This window comes from Zeus faber (assembly GCF_960531495.2).
Source record: "Zeus faber genome assembly, chromosome: 11".
In the NCBI taxonomy this organism is placed as follows: domain Eukaryota; kingdom Metazoa; phylum Chordata; class Actinopteri; order Zeiformes; family Zeidae; genus Zeus; species Zeus faber.
In genome coordinates this window covers 10,964,960-10,991,864 of record NC_137205.1, presented here as the reverse complement: position 1 = coordinate 10,991,864, position 26,905 = coordinate 10,964,960, and the positions used below count along the sequence as shown (strand labels likewise).

Genomic DNA, 26,905 nt, shown 5'->3' with positions numbered 1-26,905 from the left:
ATCCTATCGTGTAGTTGTTTAAGTGTTAGGTTTGTTGTATATTTTCCATTCTTTCCTTTTATTTATCTTATTCTGCCATTTTCTTTATTAGATTTTTATTTTGATTGTATTGTTTTATTGTTATTATTATTTTTGCAAACTGTTCTATCTATCTATCTATCTATCTATCTATCTATCTATCTATCTATCTATCTATCTATCTATCTATCTATCTATCTATCTATCTATCTATCTATCTATCTATCTATCTATCTATCTATCTATCTATCTATCTATCTATCTATCTATCTATCTATCTGTCTGTCTATCTATCTGTCTATCTGTCAGTCTGTCTGTCTGTCTGTCTGTCTGTCTGTCTAGCTTTCTGTCTATTATTATGAGGGTATTTTTCTCCATTTTTGCTGTGCGTTTTTTCTCAATCCTTTCAATTTCCTGATATTCCACATCTCTCTCTCTCCATCTCTCTCTCTCTCTCTTTCTCGCTCTGCCATCTCTATGCCCCACAACTCTCTCTAATCCATCTGTATTCCTCTAATCTCTCTCTTTCAAGGGAACGTGGCAACATCTTCCTAACTAACTTCCAGCACCTGCTCTCTCTCTCTCTCTCTCTTCGACAAGTCAATATTCTCCCTCCCCTCCCCCTCTCATCCTCCTCCTGCCCTCGCCCCCCTCTCGACTCCCTATTAAACGCTGAGTTGCTCAGAATGCTAATAGAACTTATGAGACTCCAATTTTTCCTTTATCTCCCTCCGGCTCCTTCCAACTCTCACGCCCCCTATCCCACTCTTTCACTCTGTATTTTTTACATTTTTCTCTCTTTTCTCAGTCCTCCAACCCCCTCCTCCACTGCACCTGTCACCTGTCCCTCCGCCTCTGTGCCTACACCTGTCTCCCTTCTCTTTCATCCGTCTGTCCCTCTCCTCCTCCCTGTCCCTCCTGTTCCTGCGCTCTCTCCATCTCTCCTTCACCACCACCTGGCACAAACACAAACACCGTCTCTCTGCCCACTCCCTTGCTTTTTTACTCCTTCTCCAAATAGGATTACGGTCTGTGGTGTTCTCTCGGGTCAAACCACTGGAGGGAGCCATAGAAGAGGGCGGCATCTGGCTAGGAATGGCTGCAGGCTGGGGATCGTTGTGGACGACAGGTATATCCACCGACGGTGGCTGGAAACGTGGAGAAACCGAGCCCGGCCAGATCAGAAATCAAGCTGCCAGCCTACTAAGAGAGAGAGGACTCACCCTTGGCGAGAGTAGAAGGCCACCAGAGTCAGTGTGTGGTGGGCCCCCCTCACCGGCTGTAAAAAGGGTTGAACTTAACCTAGAGCTGGAAGAGGAAGCAACGTTGTTGAATGGCCTGACTCTGAAGCAAATCGTTCACCAGGCAGAAGTAAAGGCACCAGGAGGAGACAAGAAGACGGGAGACGGGAATGCTGCTGAAGCCCCGGACCGGGAAGAACCTCAGTTGTTTTTGCTCCCCCACCCGTTTCCCGCACGTGATTTAAATAAATGGACTCGATTTCATTACACCTGAAAACATTTACCTCTGAGCCTCATTCCCCCGCCGAGGTCAACACCATAAGACTAGGAGTGCCACAGGTCCCACCTGTCTTTCTCTGCCTCTTTCTCCCGCTCACTCCCATCTTTGACCTTTAACAATCCTCTTAATTTATTTTCTACCCCATTTCAGTTATACTCTCCTCCTCTCTCTCATGCTGTCCACCCCCCGCCCCTCCAAATTCAAGTTCAAGTTAAAGAGATTATTTGTCACACGCAAGATTCAAGATTCAAGAGGGTTATCTGTCACAAACATATACATACGTTCATACATAATATGTAGTGAAATTTCTTTGCAACGCACCTGGAGATTATGCACACAATAGTTACTAAACCGAACATAATAGCTTACCTAGTTTCTACCTATCGAACAAACTGAAACAAATTGATTCCTAAAACATAATGCAGTTAGTGAATAGAACAATATAAATAAAATAAAATAAAATAAAATAAAAATAAGACTCAAAAAGATAACACAAAGTGGCGGTACAAAATAGAAGGGAATAGAGTTATGTATATGAGGCTATTTGTATATACATTCAAGATTCAAGATTCAAGATTTTTATTTGTCACATACATATACATACTTTCATACATATATGCAGTGAAATGTAATGCAACGCACCCGGTGATAGCACACTATGTCCTAGGAAAAAATAAAATAAAAAAATTCTTTCTATTAGACCGACTAACTGACTCCTAAAACGTAATACAGTAAGTTGAATACTTATAGAATAAAATAAAAATATATAGAATAAAATACAATGAAAATAAAATGAAATAAAATGGAATAGATAGAGGGAATATACCTATATGTGTATATATATATATATATATATATATATATATATATATATATATATATATATATATATATATATATGACATATATGTGCAGTAAAGTGCATGTGAATAAAGAGAGTATGGAGATATACAGTACAGTATACAAGAGTACGACACAGCAATACAGTAACACTGAACAGAACAGCAATGCAGTAACCCAGAACAGTGATACATATACATACGGTCATACATATGCAGTGAAATGTCCTGAGACCCGGTGATTACGCACAATAAGCTCTATAAGCTCTAAAAATACTAAAAATTCTAAAAATACTAAAATGTGTGTACGCCACACGAGGTGCTCGCGCAGGCGGCCACAAGGGGCGCCACCACAATCGCTATTCTGGGTGCTATACTTATATGATAGATCCAGAGGTGCTTGGTGGTGCTGCTGGTAGTACTATCAGTATGCAGAGTCATGGTGCTCTGCTTCTGGCGTCACTGATTGAGCCTGCAGCTAAATTTAGACACTGAGGCTCAGCATCTTTACCAGGCAGCATGGAGAGTGGATGGATGGATGGATGGATGAATAGATTGATATAAAGGATGGACAAATGTATGTACACCGATCAGCCACAACATTAAAACCACTGACAGGTGAAGTAAATACCATTGCTCATCTCGTTCCAATGGCACCTGTCAAGGGGTGGGATATATGGGGCAGCAAGTGAACAGTCAGTTCTTGAAGTTGATGTGTTGGAAGCAGGGAAAATGGACAAGCGTAAGGATCTGAACGACTTTAACAAGGGCCAAATTGTGGTGGCTAGACAACTGGGTCAGAGCATCTCCAAAACAGCAGGTCTTGTGGGGTGTTCCCAGTATGCAGTGGTTAGTACTGACCAAAAGAGGTCCAAGGAAGGACAACCGGTGAACCAGCCAGAGTGCCCATGCTGACCCCTGCCCACCACCTTCTGCTGTAAAGCATGTGGATTGGCCGGAGTTAGGGTCAGATCCAATTGAGTATCCGTGGGATGGGCTGGAACGAGCCGATCCATGGGGGCCCCACCTCGCAACTTATAGAACTTAAAGGATCTGCTGCTAACGTCCTGGTGCCAGATACCACAGGACACCTTGAGAGGTCTTGTGGAGTCTATGCCTCGACGGCACAAGGTGGAGCTACACAATATTTGTGGTTATTAGTGGTGGTTTTAATGTTGTGGCTGAGCACTGTATGTTTGTATGGATGTATGTATGGTGAATGATGGATGGGTGATAGATGGATAGATGGATGGATATAAAGATAGACTGGTTAATGGAAAGATGGATAGATGATGGATGGATAGATGGACGAATGGACGAATGGATGACTGGGTGGACGGATGGACATATATACAGTCGGGATGTGCAGAGAGCCTAGTATTTGTTTTTGTCTGTATTTGTTGAGGCAGCAAAAATCATTTGTATTTGTATTTGAATAAAAGTGGAAATAGGTGTAACAATCCTTGTTTTTATTCCACAATTTTAGGATATTAAAGTGTTAATATACATGTAAGTGTTCTTCAATAAACTATTATATTAATTATGAACACTTAAATGTAATTTTGGTTCATGGTTTTCATGAACCCAGCAATAAACATGTATAACCATAAACACCATTGAAAAGAATAATTTTAAAACTAAGATTCAGTTCCTAATCCACACTCCAACCTATAAACTGAACTCTAAACTAATATTAATTGGAGGACGCTGAACAGACAGTATATAAACAAACAAAAAAATCATTACAAATAAAAACTGTTCTGAGGTACTGTACACCAAGAACTAAACCTCCCTCTAAGTCCCGCTGCCTGAGGTTGCAAACACCAGAAACAAGGTTAGCGCAGGTCAACCTGGTTTGCGGCGAGTTCTCTCCGAAAACAAATATTTGTATGGAATAAATATCGTAAAAAAACCATTATTTGTGCTTTGCCACGTATCGTATTCAGATTCGGTTCAAGCCCTAATATACACCATACATATCATTTCCACATTTAGTCACAAAACATGACCAACATACAGAACACAGAAAACCATTTCTCCATCCCTTTCCAGTCTATATAGCTTTACTCTTAAGTGAACGATCAACTAAAAAAAACATGACATTTTGTATTTCTTTGACACAGATGTAGATGTACTGGTACAAGCAGCCCAGCCCTTGTTTCTAGAAGAAAGAAAGCAAGCTTGAATAGAGGCAGACGGATGTAAAAAATGCACAATGGCACAAACATCAAGTCTAAGACTTGCACCAGAGCACCCCCATACAATATATACACTGTATATAGACACATTCGCACACGCACACTGCGTATATTCACACACACGATAACTCAGGCATGCAGGCCTGCACACACTCACAGGACTCACACACACACACACACACACACACACACACACACACACCCTTTGGGTATTAGTAAGACGGAAAATAATTTTATTTGAGTGAGAGAGATGTAACATTGTGTGACCTTTTTACACATTCCTAACCGAGAGGCCCAGGAGTAAATATTTATGGGACACACACACACACACACACACACACACACACACACACACACACACACGCACACACACACACACACACACACACACACACACACACACACACACACACACACACACACACAAAACAACCCCCCCACTCCTACACACACAAGCAAAACATACAGAAGCAAAAGACAACGTTGCACTGGCAAATGGAGAGTACCTCATTCTGCCTGACACAAAACGCTGTAGGCTGAACCAAAAGGTCAAAATATTGCTATTGCATGTCATACTGGCATTAACCTGCTGGCTTTGTGGTGCTAGAACAACAGTGTAGCAGGCTTACTACTCAAGGTGGGGCTAAGGACTCAGAGAGACGCAGGTTGTAGCTGCGTCTCACGCCCCCCGAGTCTATAGACTCGGGGGGCGTGGTGGAGATATAGGGGGCGATGGCGATGGTGCAGATATAGGGGGCAGTAACTTGCAGACAGCGCCTGAAATGGGCAGCTAGACCATACAAAGAGATGACCAGATTACCAAACCTAAAGGATTCAGGCATGATTTTAAGCTTATTGAAACGAATAACTGGAATAAGAGGGTGAAGCAGATGGATGGATGGACGGCTGGACGGACGGATGGATGTTTTCGACGCACAAGGCTATCGACGCCATGGAAAATCCGTGCTCTTCTGAACCGGAATCCTTCCTTCATGTATAATATCCAATTAAACCCCAAATGTCCATCATTGCAGTCTGATCGTTTCATGATGCCTTTGACAATTGTGAGGGTGGAGTTTGGCCTTTTTAACATTTCATGGCATGAATAATGAGCGGGGACTAAGGGAGAATAAAGTACATTATTTAAAGCATGAGGATAGTCTGAGAGGAAGCCATTTTATTCGTTTATTCTGGCTTAGCTCTCCTGTAGCAACAGTGTGTGTGCGTGTGTGTGTGTTTGTGTATGTATGTGTGTGTCTGTGTTTGAGTGTGTTTGTGTGTGTGTGTGTGTGTGTGTGTGTGTGTGTACATGTGTGCATGTGTGTGTGTGTGTGTGTGTGTGTGTATGTGTGTGTGTGTGTCAAAATTCAATATCAACTTAATGAGTTTTTACAATTGAAATGAACTCATTAGATTAATTGTCAGTTCTGTGGAAGCTTTAGTGCTTTCTTCACAATAAGGAATGTTGTGGTGTGTGTGTGTTTGTGCATGTGTGTGTGTGTGTGTGTGTGTGTGTGTGTGTGTGTGTGTGTGTGTGTGTGTGTTTATGTGTATTTTTGTTGCAACAATTCTGTGCGCCTTTTTAGTGGTGTGCCTGAAAACCGACTTGTACTTTGTACTGTTCCGAAATGAAGCACAATATAAAATAATTTTTGCTTTTCGTGGATGCTCTGCCTGCAGATAGATAGAGAAACAAGGGAAGGGGGAGGAGGGGGATTCTGAACCACACCTATGCATCGTTTCTGCAGAACTTTCAGTTCCCAAAAAAAGAGCTCTGTTGTTCCCCTGAAACAAAGCACAGCTGTGGCTTCCAAAAGGAGAGAGAGATAGAGCTAGAGAGAGAGAGAGAGAGAGAGAGAGAGAGAGAGAGAGAGAGAGAGGGAGAGAGAGGGAGAGGGAGAGGGAGGGGAGAGAGCAATGGATGAGAGACAGAGAGAGCGAGAGAGAGAGAGAGAGAGAGAGAGAGAGAGAGAGGGAGAGAGAAAGGGCTGCGAGGCGAGGGATGTCTACTGTCAGTGTTTACTGTTTTTGTGTTGCATACCACCCCAAAATATGAATGATAGATGAATGCCAAAGGGGTTCCAGAAAGAGAGTGCGACATGCAGAAGGATAGAGACTGGGCGATAGATGGTTTGACCAGAGAGAGAGAAAGAGAGCGAGAGAGAAAAAGAGCAAGAGACTCTTCACTTCTAGACAAGCATATCTAATGGCCAGACCGGCCACAAGGATCAGATCCCAGCTGACTCATTGGGGCAACTGTCAGCTGATTAACTGTGAGTGTGTGTGTGTGTGTGTGTGTGGGTGAGCGAGAGATTTAAAGAGAGAGCAAATAAGCTACTGTATACAGAGACTGTGTGTGTGTGTGTGTGCATGTGTGTGTGTGGGTGAGAGAGAGAGTTAAAGAGAGAGCAAATAAGATATACAGAGACTGTGTGTGTGTGTGTGTGTGTGTGTGTGTGTGTGTGTGTGTGTGTGTGTGTGTGTGTGTGTGTGTGTGTGTGTGTGTGCGTGTGTGTGTGTATGTGGGTGAGAGAGAGAGTTAAAGAGAGGGCAAATAAGATAAACAGACACTGTGTGTGTGTGTGTGTGTGTGTGTGTGTGTGTGTGTGTGTGTGTGTGTGTGTCTGGGTGTGTGCGTGTGTGTGGGGGGGGTGTGCATGTGTGTGTGTGTGTGTGTGTGGGTGAGAGAGAGAGAGAGTTAAAGAGAGAGCAAATAAGATATACAGAGACTGTGTGTGTGTGTGTGTGTGTGTGTGTGTATGTGTGTGTGTGTGTGTGTGTGTGTGTGTGTGTGTCTGCGTGTGTGTGTGTGTGGGTGAGAGAGAGAGTTAAAGAGAGAGCAAATAAGATAAACAGAGACTGTGTGTGTGTGTGTATGTGTGTGTGTGTGTGTGTGTGTGTGTATGTGTGTGTGTGTGTGTGTGTGTGTGTGTGTGTGTGTGTGTGTGTGTGTGTGTGTGTGTGTGTGTGTGTGTGTATGGTTTAAAATGACACACCTGAATACCCACTAGAATTAATAGGACATTGGGATCGTCAGGACACATTTTAATGTCCTCATAGTCTTATAATTAATCTCTTTTAATAATTAATTTTGTCCTTGTAACGAAGTGTCCTCATAATCCGAAAAGGCTTTAATGCTGCTTTATCCAAAATTGTTACAGTGGTGTTTTAAGTCTACATAATCCCAACTAATCTTATTTTTAAATATTTTTCTGGATGACTCGCGTGTATGAGTGCCTGTGTGTGTACGCGCGCGCGCGTGTGTGTGTGTGTGTGTGTGTGTGTGTCAGTGTGCGTGTGTGTGTGTGTGCGTGTGTGTGCGTGCGAGAGATCGAGAGAGGGAGCATTTGTGATGCTCTGGCAGAGTATGTGGACTGAAATTCACATATCATATTGGCATGAAAATGTACCTGCATATGAAAATGCATTGAAGTGTGTGTCGACTCTAGGCCATGTAATGTATGTATCATATACTGTAGGTAACTATGCACACTGGCTTTAAAGGAGCGTGTGTGTGTGTGTGTGTGTGTGTGTGTGTGTGTGTGTGTGTGAATTTGTTTAACTATTTTTACCTATTTTTTGGTTTAGAAGTGTACCAGGAACATGAGTTCCTGGTACCTCCTCACTAAGGTGTATTTACTCGGACCTCACTTTGACATTTGTATTTTTGTGCTTAATATGTGGGCTATTCATCCACAGTGATCCTGGTGTGCAGGCTGAGTCTCTCCACCAGCACGTTGTTGCACTGGCTTGAAAAGTGTGTGTGTGTGTGTGTATTTGTGTGTGTGTGTGTTTGTGCGTGCATGCGTGCGTGCGTGCGTGCGTGCGTGTGTGTGTGTGTGTGTGTGTGTGTGTGTGTGTGTGTGTGTGTGTGTGTGTGTGTGTGTGAGTATATATGATTCAAAAGGACACATCTGAAAACACACCTCCATTAGCAGAACATTAGGATCGTTAAGCGTCGTCATAATCTGATAATCTTTCTCGTAATTTTGTCCTTATAATTTAGTGTCCTCATTAAAGGCTTCAATACTGTTATAAAATGTTGGTATGTTTTATATGCATCTCCTGATTTTCTGTCATGATTCAATCATTTCACAGTGCCGTATGAAATCGACATAATCGCAACTAATCTCGTTTTTAGAGGGTTTTCTGGATGACTCCATAAACCCACTATACCTGTATCTGTGTGTGTGTGTGTGTGTGTGTGTGTGTGTGCGTGTGCGTGTGTGCGTGCGTGCGTGCATGCGAGAGAGGGAGCATTTGTGATGCTCTGGCAGAGTACGTGGACTGAAATTCATATATCATATCGGCATGAGAATGTACCTGCATATGAAAATGCATTGAAGTGTGTGTCGCCTCGCAGTCGAACAGAGTACATGAGTCGTGTAATTTATGGATCATACTGTAGGTAACCATGCACACTGGCTTTAAAGGTGTGTGTGTGTGTGAGTTTGTTTTACTATACTTGTGATGACCGGGCTCCGAATTGCCTATTTTTTGATTTAGAAGTGTACCAGGAACATGGGTCCTCCTCTCTAAGGTCTATTTACTCGGACCTCACTTTGATACCAGTACAAGAATGTGTGTGTGTGTGTGTGTGTAGGCTACTAGTCGAAAGAGGAGGGCAGAAGAGGAAATTAAAACGACTGACAAAAAAGGAATTTAACACAAAAAAAAAAAAGAAACACAAGCAGGGAGTGATAAAAGACAGCGATAGAGAGAGAGAATAGAGAGGGCTGGGGGCGGACTACAATTGTTGCATGGCCAGAGGCAGCATCCCTCCCCCTCATCCTCCTCCTCCCTCCCTCTCTCTCCTCTCTCTCCATCTCTCTCCCTCCCTCTCTCTCTCTCTCCATCTCTCTCCTCCGACCAAGCGTGTAGATACCACCACCAGACCGGGAGTTCCCGTCTGGATGGAGGCTGGTTCTGGTTCTGGTTCTGGTTCTGGTTCTGGTTCTGGTTCTGGTTCTGGTTCTGGTTCTGGTTCGTCTCTTCTGGGGAAAGGGTGCTGTCGGATCCCGCGCTGAGCTGCCTGTAACCGGGGAACAGACAGACCGAGGAGCGCTGGAGGTAAGGGGCCATTTGTAACCTGTTGTTTGTTCCCAGTCTGGTGTTCACTGACCCTCCACAGGACGCCGACAAAGATGGAATCACATCCTCATTTATGTATTTGATTCCCGTAAGCATTTTTCGGCATTAGACGCGCTATTTGCCGATCGGGATTTTCAAAACAAGAGCATATTTTGTTCCTTTTTCAAAATTATCTTTAGTCGAGCGCAGTTGTAGTTGTCGCTCCAGATCGCGCAAACCATTTCAGTGAATTTCATTTTGGACACCATATGAGACAATCTGACGAGCAGCAAAAAAAAAAAAAAACAACAAAAAACGAAACAAAAACAAACAAAAAAAGCAAAAACAAAACGCAAGCACGGTTTGCATGCGGTTTTGTTTTGGTTTTCACCAATCAGCCTTATTCCCTTTATAATAATAAAGTCTAATGTGCGTGGATGCGGGAGAGGCTGGCAGCGCCGCCCCGTGTCGGGGAAGGGAACCCGGCGTCGCTTTTTGTTCATCTGGAGCTTTTGTGTCTCTTTCATGGGATTCATAACGAGAAACCCCCCATCTAACCAGAGTGAAACTTTGCATAAAAATAGGGTGGAAATGCAATGATGAATCTCAACTAATTCTCAACAATCACCTGATGCCATCGCCTTTTCATGAATAAAAAAAAAATAGAATTGTATTGTAGGGTATTTTTATTCCAGAAATGAAACCAATACGTGTTGATTGACGCACATGGAGAAAGGGGAACACAGTATCACCTGGTTCATCTAGTTCACCTGTTGGAGATGTGTTATGGGACAGATTAATGTTGGTGACAGAGCTGATTTATGTTGCTGTTTGAACAGTATTAGGGATTAGTGGACATGCAGAGGAGTGTGTATGTGCGTGCATGTGTGTGTGTGTGTGTGTGTGTGTGTGGTAGAGGATATTTGCATGCATGAGTCCTATATAGATCAACATATTCATTTAAATCGACCCATTGTACGTCGATGTATAGAGCTGCTGTTTGTGACAGACGACCCCCTCACACACACACACACACACACACACACACACACACACACACACACACACACACACACACACACACACACACACACACACACACAAATGTGGTGTTTCCTAGCTGAAAGCAGGTTATTTAGCCATGAGTGATCAGCCCAAGATGACGACAGCTCTGTTTCCCAATGAACAAGGGTATTACATCACAGTGCCCATAGCTAACTATGGGGGAAGGTTAATATTTGATCTGGAGTGTTAGTTCAGCCATTTGGTAACAAAACACGCTACCAGACTACGCAACCTATTTTTGGAAATAAACAAAGAAACAACTTTAACCGGATCTCCTTACACTTACCATGTATTTTTACATCTCAGTCAATAAATCATTACCCAATTCAATGAAATTTAATGGAATTCAATCCAATTCAAATTAATTCAAATTCCATTTTATTGTATTTTATTCTCCCTGACAAAGAGGCATATTGTAGGCAAATACCACTTTACATTTAGGCAAAATATTTAAAATATCTCAGTGTATATGCAAATGCTGGGGTTCATAAGTAAGCTATCGGGTTTTATGGTTTTGAATTGTATTAATGAACGACTGACAACATATATAGAAGGAAAGAAAGGAAAAATAAAGAAGAATGAAACACAAAAAATATTGCCATTTTATTTATATTCAATTTTATTCTATTCTAATATATTCTATTCTATGTCACATTGCCAATGTATAATTCCATACATCAATAAATTCCAGGTCTGTCAGTCAAACACCCTTTGTTCCTCCCTTTCAGCGTTGCCTTTCAGCATGCCTCACACACACATGCACACCAGCATATATTTCCATTCTCACACATGCACGCGCGCACACACACACACACACACGTGCACACACACACACACACATACACAAATACACACACACACACACACACACATACTACATACAGTGTTTTTCACCCTCTGCAGTGCAGGCACACAAACTAAGCGCTTCTTCTGTGAGCATTTGTAACCTTGACTCCTCTCAAACTCGCTGTCAGTGAAGGAGCAACTTTTTTCATTTCTTTTCTCCCCTGCTTTGTCTTTTCTTTTATACTTCATCTTAAATGCAATATCTATAAATATATACATCTTTTGTCCTTTTTCTCGATCTCCATCAGGTCTCCAGCTCCTCGGCGCCGGTGACAGAATCTGGTCTGTGTGTGTGTCCTGCGAAGCGTCTTCGTAGCATGCGGGCTCCCAATTGTGCGAGCTAGCTGAACGCGTCCCACTGAATTGATTGGAGTGCAACGTGTGTGTGTGTGTGTGTGTGTGTGTGTGTGTGTGTGTGTGTGTGTGTGCGTGCGTGCGTGTGTGTGCGGGCACGTAGGGTAGGTGTGCCTGTGTGGCGCAGATGGGTACTGTGGGAGCCGAGCGGCGGAGGCCCGGGTCAGTCCCGATACCTGAGGACAGAGACGCGCACGCGTGGAGGGACGCAGGGAGGGGTGGATGGAGGGACGGAGGGAGGGAGGGTTGGAGGGAGGGGAGGGAGAGCGGCGTGGTGCAGAGCTACAGCTTTGACTCTTACCAGCTGGAGGAGGAGGAGATGGGCAAGGACGCCCCCGAGCGCGGAGTACTGGCGCTGTCCGAGCCCGGTGAGTGCCAACGCCAACCTGTAGGTGTGTGTCTGCAGACAGACAGACAGACAGACAGACAGACAGACAGAGAAACTTATAGAAAAACAGACAGGCGGACAGACAGACAGACAGACAGTAAGATAGACAGACAGACAAACAGACAGACTGATAGACCAACAGACAGACAGACAGACCGAGAGACAGACAGACCGACAGACAGACAGACAGATAGACCAATAGACAGACCAACAGACCAATAGACAGACCAACAGACTGACAGACAGACAGACAGACAGACAGACAGACAGACAGACTGATAAACAAACAGACAGACAGACAGACGGACAGACTGATAAACAAACAGACAGACTGGTAGACCAACAGAGCGACAGACAGACAGACATAGTTGAATGTAACGGGGAGAGAGAGTGCACGTGCCACTGTCCATGTGAGCGACCCAGGGAGTGGAGGGAAAGTGTGTGTAGAACACAGGTAGTAATCATGTTAACAAGAAGCTGCTGCGTTGCCTGGTTACACGGGTCGCACAGAAAGGCCAAACTAATCAAATCAGCAACCAAGGACATGGTGGCCAGAGCGAGGAAAACCTCTCTGTCTGTCTCTCGGTCTCGCTGACTGTCTGACACGGACTCCCCACCTCCCATTTATTTTTCTGCCAGACTTCCTCTCTTATACGATCCTACGTCACCATCCATTTCCGTGCCTCGGCAGCGCACAGCGCCATAGAAAAAACATTCAATACGTGATCGTTGCCACAACAGACTTAACTTTTGTTCCCTTAATATCAGCGGAGCGGTCACGAAGAAGACTCCAAACAAACAGAATTAATCCGAGCAGCAACCAGCATTTCATCCAATTTTCGGTTTTCGGTGCTACAGTAGTTATTGAAAAGTTGATTTGGCTACACCATCAAACGATCTCAAAATCTCCCAAGAAAAGCAACAGATCAACAGTTTTTTCTTGGCCGACGTAATGAGGTCAATCTCTGTCAAAACAGAGAAGAGACACACACACACACACACACACACACACATAATTTTGGCCACATATACTGTATGGCCTGACTAATACAATAGGAAGAAGGATCTACAAGGTGGTAGCAGCTCCATCCCCTCACACTGTGAGTCCTCATGGCTGCTGCTCCAGCGTCATCCATATTGTTTAGGTTTTGACTCAGTTAAGATGAGACGTGTTGAGTTTCAGACCAGTGCGCAATGGCTTGTTTCTGCTATAAAGATGAAGGTATACGGTACTGTATGCCTCAACCTTTACCGATGCTCTCACCTTTAACCCCTCCCCATTGTCACCCCCGCTTTTGTTCAGCCTTTGAGGAACCGATCCCTGACGACCGTTACCATGGCATCTACTTTGCCATGCTATTGGCTGGGGTCGGCTTCCTGCTCCCCTACAACAGCTTCATCACCGACGTAGACTACCTGCACCACAAGTTCGAAGGTAAACAGGAGACGCAAGCACACACGCACATGCACACACACACACACACACACACACACACACACACACACACACACACATACACACACACACGTTCTTGTACTGGTATCAAAGTGAGGTCCGAGTAAATACACCTTAGTGAGGAGGACCCATGTTCCTGGTACACTTCGAAACCAAAAAATAGGCAATTCAGAGCCCGGTCCTCACAAGTATAGTAAAACAAACTCACACACACACACCTTTAAAGCCAGTGTGCATGGTTACCTACAGTATGATCCATAAATTACACGACTCATGTACTCTGTTAGACTGCGAGGCGACACACACTTCAATGCATTTTCATATGCAGGTACATTCTCATGCCGATATGATATATGAATTTCAGTCCACGTACTCTGCCAGAGCATCACAAATGCTCCCTCTCTCGATGTCTTGCACGCACGTGCATGCACGCGCGCACGCACACACACGCACAGACACACACACAGACACACACACCCACACGCACACACACACACACACACACACACACACACACACAGGTATAGGTGGTTTATGGAGTCATCCAGAAAACCCTCTAAAAACGAGATTAGTTGCGATTATGTCGATTTCATACGGCACTGTGAAATGATTGAATCCTGACAGAAAATCAGGAGATGCATATAAAACATACTAACATTTTATAACAGCATTGAAGCCTTTAATGAGGACACTAAATTATAAGGACAAAATTATGAGATAGATTATGACGACGCTTAACGATCCTAATGTTCTACTAATGGAGGTGTGTTTTCAGATGTGTCCTTTTGAATCATATATACTTACACACACACACGCACGCACACGCACACACACACACACACACACACACTTTTACACACACACACTTTTCAAGCCAGTGCTAGCAGCCAGCACTGTGTGTATTCCAGGCACGTCCATCGTTTTTGACATGAGCCTGACGTACATCCTGGTGGCGCTGGTGGCCGTCATACTCAACAATGTACTGGTGGAGAGACTCAGCCTGCACACCAGGATCACCGTGGGTGAGTAGTCCACATATTGAGCACAAAAATACTAATGTTGAGGTTCATTAGAATTTTTGACATTTTCTTCCCGATATAAAATTAGAGTGTGACTAATAACAATTCTAATGAATACTGATTTATGCTGTTCTCTTTTATCTGTGGAGCCTCTGGACTAACCTCGAGGCCCGTGGGAATGTAAAAATGAAAAGAGACATTAGAGATTTAGACTATAAGCGTTTGAATAACTAATTTGGAATGGATAATGCAATGGATTTTTATGCAATGGATTCATGCTATATAATGAAAAAAAACAACACCAACCTTTTGGGGGTTTTGTAAAATCACAAGGATTTTCATTTTGGGGGTTTTCCAGCAGTTGCAAATGTTTTTTTTTTGTGTGTTTTAATGTTCTTTTCACATTTTATTACCATTTTATTCCCTGAGAGTCTTACATATGTAGAACAACACAACTGTCAAAAACCAAGCCTCACTCAGAGAGGGATTGAAATAGGTCAGCCAAAATGCATTTCTTCTTTTGTCGTTTTTAAGGTTTAATCTCGACTATTTTTTTTATAAAGATCGCCCTCTCCCGCATTTGAATTCTGTTATGAGCTTCGGGTGGAAAAAAATAATCAAGAATGTAGTTCCCTCGTAGGAGAAATGTAAAAAAGACATTGGTTTTCAATGCACACAGGAATCGTCCGTCTGGCCTCCTAAGTACTCTTGGCTGGTTTCGAACTGCTGCCACGCCCATCCTTCAGGGAACGTCCTTTGACATGTGATGTCTGCTCGAGAGCGTGAGCCTCGACAGTTGATAAACTCGGCTCTGGACTGCGGCTGGAATTACAAATGATGGCGAGGCACCCGCTCCTCTCCGGGGAGCGCTTGTCAGACATGTTACAATTCAATTCAATTCAAGAGGTTTATTTGTCACATGCATTTTATACATACGTTCATACATATATGCAGTGAAATATCTTTGCCACGCACCTGGAGATTATGCACAATAAGAAACTAAATGATTCCTAAAACGTAATGCAGTTAGTGAATAGAATAATATCAAATAAAACAAAATAGAATAAAATAAAATAAGACTCAAAAAGGTAATACAGAGTGGGGGTAAAAATAGAAGTAAAGGGAATAGAGTTATGTATATGGGATAGGCTATTTGTATATACAGATATGTGTAGTAAAGTGCATGTGAATAAAGTGTGTGTGGAGATATACAGTACAGTATACAACAGTACCACACAGCAATACAGTAACACTGAACAGAACAGCAATGCAGCGCAGTATGCAGTAACCCAGAGCAGTGATATAGTATGCAGTACAGTATGCTACATACAGTACAATAAGGCAGTGGAGCCTATGTGTGTGTCTCAGTGAGGGCCCCTGGTGAGTTCAGCGTTGACAGTTCTTATGACAGTTCTTATGACTCCATCTCAGTCTCTCTTTCCTCGCTGTGTGACTGTGGAGGCGTTTGCCTGACTGCAGCAGCTGGAACAGTCCGTTGTTGGGGTGGTGAGGATCCTTCATGATCCTACAGGCTCTGCTACTACACCTCCTGGTTATGAGTCCTGCAGGGAGGGGAGGGTAGTTCCAGTGGTACGTTAGGCTGAATGCACCACCCTTTGCAGGGCCCGCCTGTCCTGAGCAGTACAGCTCCCAAACCAGGCAGTGATGTTGCCTGTCAGGATGCTCTCCACTGCTCCAGAGTAGAAGGACTTGAGGATCCTCACCGAGACTCTGAATTTCTTTAGCTGCCTGAGGTGGTAAAGACGCTGCCTCGCCTTTCTCACCAGAGTGTCTGTATGTAAAGTCCATGTTAAGTCCTCTATGATGTGGACACAGGTATTTGAAGCTGCTCACCCTATCGACAGAAACCTTACGCACGCTTCTACGCGCACAAAAGATTCAGTTCAGCGACACTGGCAGCACTCCCCACGCCCTGCTCTCCCCCTCGTCTTTGTATCTCGGTTTTTGATTACAGTTTCTCTCTCTGTCTCCAGGTTACATCTTCGCCCTGGGGCCGCTGGTCTTTGTCAGCGTGTTCGACGTGTGGCTGGAGAAGTTCACCACTAGGCAGGCCTACGTCATCAACCTCATCTCGGTGGGAGTGGTGGCTTTCGGATGCACAGGTAGCTGCATGATATTAACCCTGCCTGGGGGGGGGGGGAATGCACGTTTAGAAATATCCATATACGTGAAGAGCCGAAAAGTGTGTACAGTATAATAACTGTGAGAATGAACAGCGCTCCTGGAAACAAACTGGGCTTTGTCATCGCAATAAACTGGTTCACTATTACACAGCGTTTATCAGCCGTCCCCCAAAACAAAACAAAACGGAGACGTTCCTCCAGCACACGGCCCTCAGCTCCGTTCCAATATCAAGCTTTTATCCAAACACATCGACGCTGTGCTCTGTCCCTTGTTGGAAAACGTTCATTTTGGCACGTCTGGCTCCTCTCCCGGGTTTGTTTGCACCAACGTTGCCGGCGTTTTTTATTAGCACCGCACGCGTGGGCTGAGGGAGAGGAGACTGAAGGGTTGGAGAGGCTCCACTGCAGAGTAAATATTGTGCTTTAAGTGTCGGTCCAGCGTTTGCACTGATAACCACCTTTGCACCCGTCCGTCCCCAGTGCAGCAGTCCAGTTTCTATGGTTACATGGGGATGCTTCCCAAGAGGTACACGCAGGGTGTGATGACTGGCGAGAGTAAGTACCCGCACACAGACGAAGGCACACACACACACACTCAAGCACACATGATTGAGCTCAGGAGTTTGCTCTGCGCCTTTGAGTGTTTGTATAGTTCAGTATTCTCTCTAAAACCCTACTCTCTGACTCCCACCCCCGACCCCTCCCCCCCAGGTACGGCGGGGGTGATCATCTCGCTCTCCCGCATCTTCACCAAGCTGCTGATCCCTGACGAGCGGGAGAACACGCTCATCTTCTTCCTGGTGTCCATTGGCATGGAGCTGCTCTGCTTCTTGCTGCACCTGGTGGTCCGCCGCTCGCGCTTTGTCCGCTACTACACGGGCCACGCCCAGGGCAGAGGTCAGGCCAAAGGGCACGACCCCCAGGACAGCGGCACCGGGTACCGGGTCCACCACGACGTCACCTCAGAGGAAGTAAGATTTGTAAGTTTGTAGGATGGGATGTTTTGGATTGTTAATGGTTATATTCCATATCTTTGTATGAGGGGTGTCAAATGATTAAGATAATTAATCGCAATTAATCTGACAAATATCATGCGGTTAATTGCGATAGATATCTATTTTTAAATGTACTCAAATTTGACCCGAAAGAAAAAAACTTCTATTGAACAAGAAGTGCATCGAAAAGCCGTCAATCACCATGTGGCAGTGCTGGGTGTAAATTGTAGTGAGTGCACCCTGAGCCTGGAGTCGTGGGATGTAAGCGAAAATGTCCACACAACAAAATGGCTGATCCTCCTGATTACATTTTTCTCCTCCATGTTTCATTCATTAAAGCGGTCATTAATGATGCAACGACAAACTGTTCTGAAAGTCAGAGTGAGAGGAGCCTTCCAAACCGCAGTGTCATGCGAGGAGGACTGTTTGTGTGTACGTGTGTGCGTGTGCGTGTGCGTGTGTGTGTGTGTGTGTGTGGGCATGTACGTGTGTGTGTGTGTGTGTGTGTGTGTGTGTGTGTGTCTGTGTGTGTGTGCGTGCATGCGTGTGTGTGTGTGTTTGCGTGTGTGTGTGTTTGTGTGTGTGTGTGTGTGTGTGTGTGTGTGTGTGTGTGTGTGTGCGTGCGTGTGTGTGCGAGAGAGAGGAATGGATAAATAGACATTTCTCTGGCGCTTGAAGCAACGGCGTTAATGTGCCTCATTACACTGTTTGTTCGGTGTTACATTGTGTTAATCGCCCTCCTCTTCTCCTCCTCCCATCAGGACACACTTACAAAAAAGACACAGCACCTTAAAATGTGAACGCTCAGTTGGCCCACAGTATGAAGCCTGACATGAGTGCGTTAGGGCATTCCTTTGTTTGTGTGTTCTTGTGTGTGTTTGTTTCCGGGAAGATGCTGGCGAAGGTATGTGTTTCCGGTTGCTAGGGCAACGGTGGTGATGCTGTAGATTATGAGATAATCAAGGAGAGTGCTGCCTTACTTCTGGCTGCATAGCACTCCCAATCAACTAATGGATCTGTGTGTAGGCAGTGTGTGTGTGTGTGTGTGTGTGTGTGTGTGTGTGTGTGTGTGTGTATATGTGTGTGTGTGTGTGTGTGTGTGTGTGTTTTACCATGGGCGAGTGGGAGCACCTTCACAGCCTTTGAGAGAGTACGATGGTACTATAATCGGCGTGTTTTTCCGAAAAGAAAGTACAGTATGTGCGTGTGTTTTGGGTGCGTTATCTCTAAGTGTAGACATTTTCTAGCACTGGCTTGAAAGCTGTGTGTGTGTGTGTATTTGTGTGTGTGTGTGTGTGTGTGTGTGTGTGTGTGTGTGTGTCTAACAAGGTAAAGTTGAGCGTCTCGCTGCTGCCCAACCCAAACAGCTACCTCGCCCAGGAAGACCATCTTTCAAAACACAGGACAGGTTCTCAGTGTGCAAGGAAGTGCGGCAGAGAGTTATTCGCAAGAGAACGGATGATATAATGTCTCTGCTGTTTTTGCTGTTAAATAACGTCCATCTATCTATTCATAGCTACAGTATCCATCCAATCTCACTCACTGCAGATGCCAAGTAATTAAACAAATTAAAACGTTGCTTAAATGTATAATTGACACCCCAATTTTATTTTAGTTTCCTGAGTTGACTCGCGTACTGTGAGTCATCCATATCTGATCCATAAAATAATGTGTTTTCAGTTTATGCAAGTATGCATGGACGTGTGGGTATTTGTCTGTGAGTGTGTGTGTGTGTGTGTGTGTGTGTACAGCTGTGGGTGCACAGAGTTGCTTACGAAAGCAAAATCCATCCTTCCCTCTCTACCTATCTGTGTGTGTGTGTGTGAGTGTGTTTGTGTGTGTGTGTGTGTGTGTGTGTGTGTGTGTGCGTGTGTGCGTGTGTGACCATGCACAACGCACCTGCTCATTTTGAGTTTCTACAGTGATTTGAGTTGCTTTCCCCGTCTCCTTTGTTGAGAAATGTTCCGGTAAGGAAGACCTGTCAATCTCTGTTAAACTCTCTCTCTCACTCTCTCTCTCTCTCTCTCTCTCTCTCTCTCTCTCTCTCTCTCTCTCTCTCTCTCTCTCTCTCTCTCTCTCCTTCTCTCCTTTCAGGGGAATGGTGGAACAGCAGTGTCCCCTGCAGACGACACTGTTGAGGACTTTGCGGGGGGGACGTACGTGCGTTTTGACGCGCCCAAAGCCAAGCTAAAGAGGAGCTGGCCTGGGGTCCGAGGTACTGCATCTCTTTTTGTTTTCTCTCTCTCTCTCTCTATGTATTTCTTTATTGCTTTGTTCATTGAATTGTCTTCCAGTTTTGTGAATCAGTAGATACCGCATGTGTTAAATAAAAAGTGTTTATAAAAACTCTCTCTCTCTCTCTCTTTCTTTCTCTCTCTCTCTCTCTATCTATCTCTCTCTCTCTCTCTCTCTCTCAGACATGATCCTACATCGCTACGTGGTCTCCCGTGTGATCTGGGCCTATATGCTGTCCATCGGAGTGACCTACAGCATCACCCTGTGCCTCTTCCCCGGCCTGGAGTCAGAGATCAGGAACCAGACGCTGGGCGAGTGGCTCCCCATCCTCATCATGGCCACGTTCAACATGTCGGACTTTGTGGGCAAGGTGACAACTTTTGTTTTTTCGTTTTGTTGCCTAAAATGCCCCTGTTTGATTTTTATTGGTTTCCTTGGGAGGGGATCTCTCAGTGGGTGTTAAAGTATTAGGAGCCACTTGAGAGGGAACCCTAGAATGTTTAGGCCTGGGAGTTGAATGAATATGTGAGATATAATATGTGAGATATAATATAATATGTGAGATTATTATTATTATTATTATTATTATTATTAATAATAATAATAAGTATTATAATTATAAAAAAAGTAATAATATTAATAATAATAATAATTTTACCTTTATTTTATCAGGTTAGTTGAGCTTAAGAATCTATTTTACAAGAGAGACCTGACCTAGAAAGTAGCACAATTTCCCATAAAACGTAACATAAAACAGGATTTAGTATTTAAAGTGTTTCCAGGCAGAGGTGTTTTATTTTTTTCTTGACATTTTCGCCACCTCTTATTGGTATTGTGTAACGTCTTAACCTGTTAAGGGGCGTCGGGATAGCGGTATTTTTTGTTCCCCCACTTTGTTCCCCCACTACGGTAACAGAACGTTGGCGACAGTGGCCCTGGGCCGGCTGGGCGTGGTGGGGACACATTCTCCGTCTCCGTCTCAGGGTCCTAAACACACTGTGTTCTGCATGTAGGGAAAAGTTGTATTTTCGCCCTCTTTTTTTCTTCCTTATTTCTGCACACAGTGGTACCTAAACAGACATGGAATTGTAGAAATTGGGCATGGCTGCAAAGTGGAGGCTCGTGAATCCAAGGAGCCCGATTGCATTCATGTGTGATGAAATATGACCTCATAGTCACTATTTCAATGTGATGAAAGCATTTTTTTAAACTTGAACTTACTGTATAAAATGACCTATTGTGACCTCTAGGATAATCACAGCCTCATGAAACGTTTGACCCAGAATCTAGACGCCTATACCACTCAGAAAATGTATGGGATGTCCAGGTTCACTGAAGATAAGTGTGAGCTTTTTTTTTAGGAAATAGAGCTTGTCATCCAATCGCCAAAATTGCACAAATCTCCAATTTTAAGGTTATTCATACTTTATTGATACTGCATCACAGCATTAAGTTTTCTAAAGTGTTTCTCAAGGTCATGAGGACTTCAGGTGGTCTTTAGGGGGGATTTTTCCACTCTTTCACAGAAAAGGGCTCCGAGCTGAACAGGTTACAATGAAGATGATCTTCATTTTCGGTTTCATTTCACAGTTGGAAGTGAGGCGCAAATGAACAGAGATTTGATTCTCCGTCAGGCTTCCTCCACTGAGAAACTCTTGCCTCCATCACATGCATTAATAGAGCACTTGACCTTGTGGAGTAATGAAGGGTGGGGGCGGGGGGGTGCAGCATTTATTACGCAGGAGCGTAGTCCCGGGAAAAGAATTTGGTTTATTTTTAGTCAATTCCAGTTCGGCTTAGAGGCGTTATCTCAATATTCAGAAATGAAACCTTATCTTCGCTGCTGGAGTCCTAATTCCGAAAGAAAAAAAATATATAATAATATTATTGCGAGGGCGAGATTAATTTGGATTTCATGCTTCGCACTATTTCCTCACGGCACAGGTCGTATTTTGTCGAAAAGGGAAAGTCAAGATAAGACATGAGAGAGGGGGCGAATTAAAGATGGAGTCGGCGGCCAGAAAGGAAGGAAACAGAAGGTAAAAAAAAAACAAAAAAAAACCAACTCACAATAAGTCAGAACTGGGAACAATCTGAGCGGAGAAAAACACCACTTATACCGCATGCGCTTTGAGTAAGTCAGCTCCCTTCCCGGCGAGAAGCCAAGAACTTTCGTTTTCGCCGGCCGACCGGTCGGGGTGAGCCCAGAGAACTTCCGATGTTCGGGGAAGAGAGAAGAGAGGGAATGGTGTGAGAAGGGTGGAAAAAGCAGCAGGAGTCACCTTCAAGAACGCAGCCGTAGCAAAATCCTGAAATCTGGCAGTCGGGCAGCGCAGCAGCGTGGAGGGAGCCGCGTCCAAAGGAAAAGGACTGAAGGACGCGGGCTTGAGCCTCCGGGGCTCCACCCTGCCGAGGTGGAGGGGCAGCGGGAACCTCATTATCTCGGGGGATGATGTCGAACACTGACCCAGAGAAGGGAGGAGGGGCGGGGGGAAGTTCACCCCGAACGTCGTTATTTCGGATCCTCCCTCATCCCTCATCCGTCGGCCTTCTGTCTCTCCCCACGCCCCAGATCCTGGCCGCCCTGCCGTACGACTGGCCCGGCGGGCGCCTGCTCTTCTTCTCCTGCCTGAGGGTGGTGTTCATCCCTCTGTTCGTCATGTGCGTGTACCCGGCGAGCGCCCCCACCCTGTCGCACCCGGCCTGGCCCTGCCTTTTCTCCCTCCTCATGGGGGTGACCAACGGGTACTTTGGATCCGTGCCCATGATCCAGGCGGCGGGCAAGGTGCCTCCGGAGCAGAGGGAGCTGGCAGGTGAGAGAGGGTGCACGATGACACAGTGTATTAGCGATGTAGGACTCAAAAACGATTCTTTCGAAACGAACGCATCTTTTGGAATGAATCAGGACTAACGAGTCACTCCGGCAAAAGAGTGAATCTTTGACTCACAAGCTGAAAATGACTACTGAGGGCTAAGTTAAAGTCCAAGGCAATAAAGGTCAAGGCATTTGGCATAATACACATTCACATTCAACCTAAATACTTTTTTTTTTTACGGAGATGAATTATTTTTGTGATTCACACTTTGCATTTCTCTGCCCAAAAATAAATATTTTGGAGAGAATTCGGCTTAAAGGATTTCTTGGGATCCAAAGTGCATTTGCATTCTTCCGACTCTCCTGACTCCCGTTCGTTGTCCCGTTACACTAACTGACTCAAACGAACAAGGAGTCGACACAAATGATCCGACTCTCTTTACCGAGCGAGTCGTCGGGAACCGAATCTGGATAAAAGGGTCAAAGCTTTCGTCCCTAACGTGCACAGCATCTGTGTGCGGAGACGTTGTGAACGCAAATGAGGACATTTCACCCAAATATTTGGTGACAAAAAAAATTTCTGGCTTGACAAAAATGACCTAACCTCAGATTTCGGGAATGTGATTCGGCGTGGACAGGTCGTCGCTTGTGTTCTCTCCTTCATTAGAGGATACATGTAAATGGATCTTTGTTTCAGCAGCTTAGCACCGAAGATTCTAGCGTCTATATTTTGCTCCATTCCGTGTATTCCAATGGTTCATTGTACTTCTCTGCTTTCTCTCTCTCTCTCTCTCTCTCTCTCTCTCTCTCTGTAGGGAACACCATGACGGTCTCCTACATGACGGGCCTGATGCTGGGCTCCACCGTGGCGTACGCCGCCTACAGCTTCACCGCTCCCGGTTCGGGGGTACGTCTGCCCACGCTTCACCTGCACACTCCCGCTAACGCCACGGGATATTGAATGTAGACACACACATCACACATCACATACACACACACACACACACACACACATAGAATAACATTAACACAAGCACACACACACTGCCGCATTCACACACAAACAAAACCCGGGAGGAGGGGAGCATCGTTGAAGCGTCCTTGAAGAAACAATCTTCAGATCCAAACGGACACCAGGAAAAGTAAAGAGCTGAAGAATTGAAGAGTTCATCTCTTTGCCGATGTTCCACGGTGTAATCATCTTGTGTTTTGTGCGTCCCGAGGGATGGCCGGGGGACATCTGTACAGTCCAACGTCGCCGGAATCTCTCTCTCTCTCTCTCTCTCTCTCTCTCTCTCTCTCTCTCTCTCTCTCTCTCTCTCTCTTTTTTTTTTCTTGGCCCGGCCTTCTGCGCCAGAAACGGAAAAGTGGAAGCTCACTCATTTTTAAAGGCAGCTTTATTTTTGTAGGCCGCACGCTGTATTTTTCATATCTTACATTTAAGGGAGCTCTGCTGAACTCTGTTGCTCCTCACTAGACGGTTTGAGCCCGCTTCACACCCAAACGCGTGTCCACATCCGACAGTCGGATCCTTCCCTGGTGGTCGTCGGATGAACTGTGTCTGGGTTTCGCGTCACAAAACATGTCAGGGAAAATGGGAGAGCTCGTTTGCACGACTGGAAATTTACCATTTTCCATGTAACAGAGTTTAAAACTCCCCTTATATAGTATTTACAATGAGGGGGGGGGGGGGACAGAGATTTATTGATAGTGAAAATGGTGACATCCAACACTAAGGACGTCATTATTTTATATGTACGTGATTAATTTACTTTGTTTCGGGCCGGATTCCAAAAAGGAAAACTTGACCGACGTAACTTCTGGCTGTCGTATCAGACTGTAACTTGTAGCATGAGTTGAAAAATGTGAACGCCTCCGGGAGCCTCGATCGGACGCGGGAATTCAGCACCACAGCGCGTCGCGGCTTTTCAAGTGAAGCAGGTTTTACACTTCAAATAGACGATAGAACAATCAACATTTTGGCCGGACGGCGGAACGTCTGATGGGATTCAGAGGGGGGGAGGGGCGACGACAGTATTTTACAGACTTACAGACCTCCATTCTCTGCTGTCACAACAACAACAACAACAACAACAACACAAACTGTAATTTAACCGCTTGGAAGGGGAGATGGACACAGTGTTGTGTACCAAAACATCCCATTTGCTCCATTCTGCCATCCATCGATTGCACATAGGTTGTTAACGCATTGCATTTTTGGGTGATTTTTTTTCGCTCTCACATCTCTCGACGAGTCAAAATGCATGTCAGGGAGAAGTGAACGGACAGAATTTGTCACATCAGTCGCTGAAATGGGAAAACGGCTTCAGTATTTTCCTGCATTTCATCGCTCTACTTTCCTAGTTTGTCTTGTTTCAGTTAGGCCGTCAGTGTTTAACTGTCCAAGTAGCAGTTCTATGAAAAAAAATATATTTAGTGCCAAAAGTCTGTATACTGCAGTTCAGTGTCAATTTTATATATATATATATATATATATATATATATATATATATATATATATATATACATACACACATATATATATTAAGTGAATGTAAAAAAATAAACGACAATGATATTCTAACTCTCTAAAGAAACTTTGAGTCTCAGAGATAAAGGTTTTATTGTTTCCAACTCTATCATTGTAATAGCGTGGGGATGTTGATCTTTCATCGAGGGTCAAGATGGAGGACAGGATACTTTATGTAAGATGTGTGTGTTAAAAAAAAATAAAAATAAAAATAAAAATAAAAAAAAAAGCTACTACATTATGGAAGGAATTGCTGCCTTAGGCTCTGCTCCCCAACCCCCCATCTCCCTCCCTCCCTCCCTCTGTCTCTGTCTCTCTCTCTCTCTCCCTCTCCATCGCTCCGTTCCCCCTTATTCTCGCTGGTACCGAGTTTTAAGAGGAACATTCCACACAGCCCAAAAAAAAAAACAAGTTTGACAAGCTTTTTTCCCCCCCACATTCAAACAGTCACTCGCTTACCCCTTGGCAGGGCTTTTTTTTTTTTTTTTTTTTTTTTTTTTTTTTTTTTTGATTCAAGGGGTTGCTTTGCTTCAAAACAATGTCTTTTTTTTTTTTTGATTACCTGTAAAGCGAGCAAATATTTGCATGCACGATGGGAAGGGAGAAATGGAAAGGGTTTGTTTTTTCTTCTGAGGCGGTTGAAGGTGATTATTCATATATACTGGTATATACTATACAGTATATCTCAAAAATACCTTTTGAGGTGCAGTGAAATATTTTTATCCCCAAAACACTGTAAAACAAGGTTCACTGGACCTTGGTTAAAATCTGGATAAAGACATGGAAAGAAAGGCACCTTTGAATTTTGATCAGAAATGTATATACATATTTGATCACATATTATTAAAATAAACACATGTTCATTTTAAGTTTCGGGAGATGTTTTCCAGCCTACTTCCGCATATAAGGAGATGTTCGAATCAGGGTAAGAATCCTTGACTTGTATCGGCCAGGGTGTCCGTCCCGCTGGTGAGTCCCTTGAGCAAGGCAGTAATCCTTATCTGTAGTTAGCCCAGACCACTGATGTCTATGTACGACTGAAAAAACTGAATTACTGTCGCATCAGTAATACGTCACATTGTGAATGTTTATTTTTTTTATTATGTTCTACCTAATTTATGCGAGTCCTTATTCAAACTCCCAAAAGTATTTGTTGGGACCTCTTCCTGGTCAGATCTGATGTAAATTCCTTGTTATCTTTAAAGGTCATTTAAAGAAACCCAAATGTTCCTATTGACATTCTGGTTTAAAGAAAATAAAATAAATACATGGGAATTGATTGCGGCTTATTTATGTATTTTTAACTCCTTTAAATATGGAATATTCGGATCTCTGGAGGGTCAAAGCTGAACTACCTAGTAACTCTGCTGTTTTTAAATATTTTTTTTCTGCCTTTCAGGTGGTCACAGCAC

General features: G+C 44.2%; 1 protein-coding gene across 1 annotated transcript; it reads left to right on the top strand.

Moving 5' to 3' along the window:
• Nucleotides 1-12,038: 12,038 nt before the first annotated feature.
• Nucleotides 12,039-23,924, top strand: slc29a4a (solute carrier family 29 member 4a; the record flags this gene model as incomplete). Its single annotated transcript, XM_080009973.1, has 10 exons — nucleotides 12,039-12,279; nucleotides 13,603-13,734; nucleotides 14,664-14,777; nucleotides 16,769-16,897; nucleotides 17,399-17,473; nucleotides 17,630-17,898; nucleotides 20,008-20,128; nucleotides 20,331-20,518; nucleotides 22,721-22,961; nucleotides 23,779-23,924. 10 exons carry the CDS (start codon nucleotides 12,039-12,041, stop codon nucleotides 23,922-23,924), a joined length of 1,656 nt encoding a protein of 551 aa, XP_079866099.1.
• Between the last annotated feature and the right edge of the window lie 2,981 nt (nucleotides 23,925-26,905).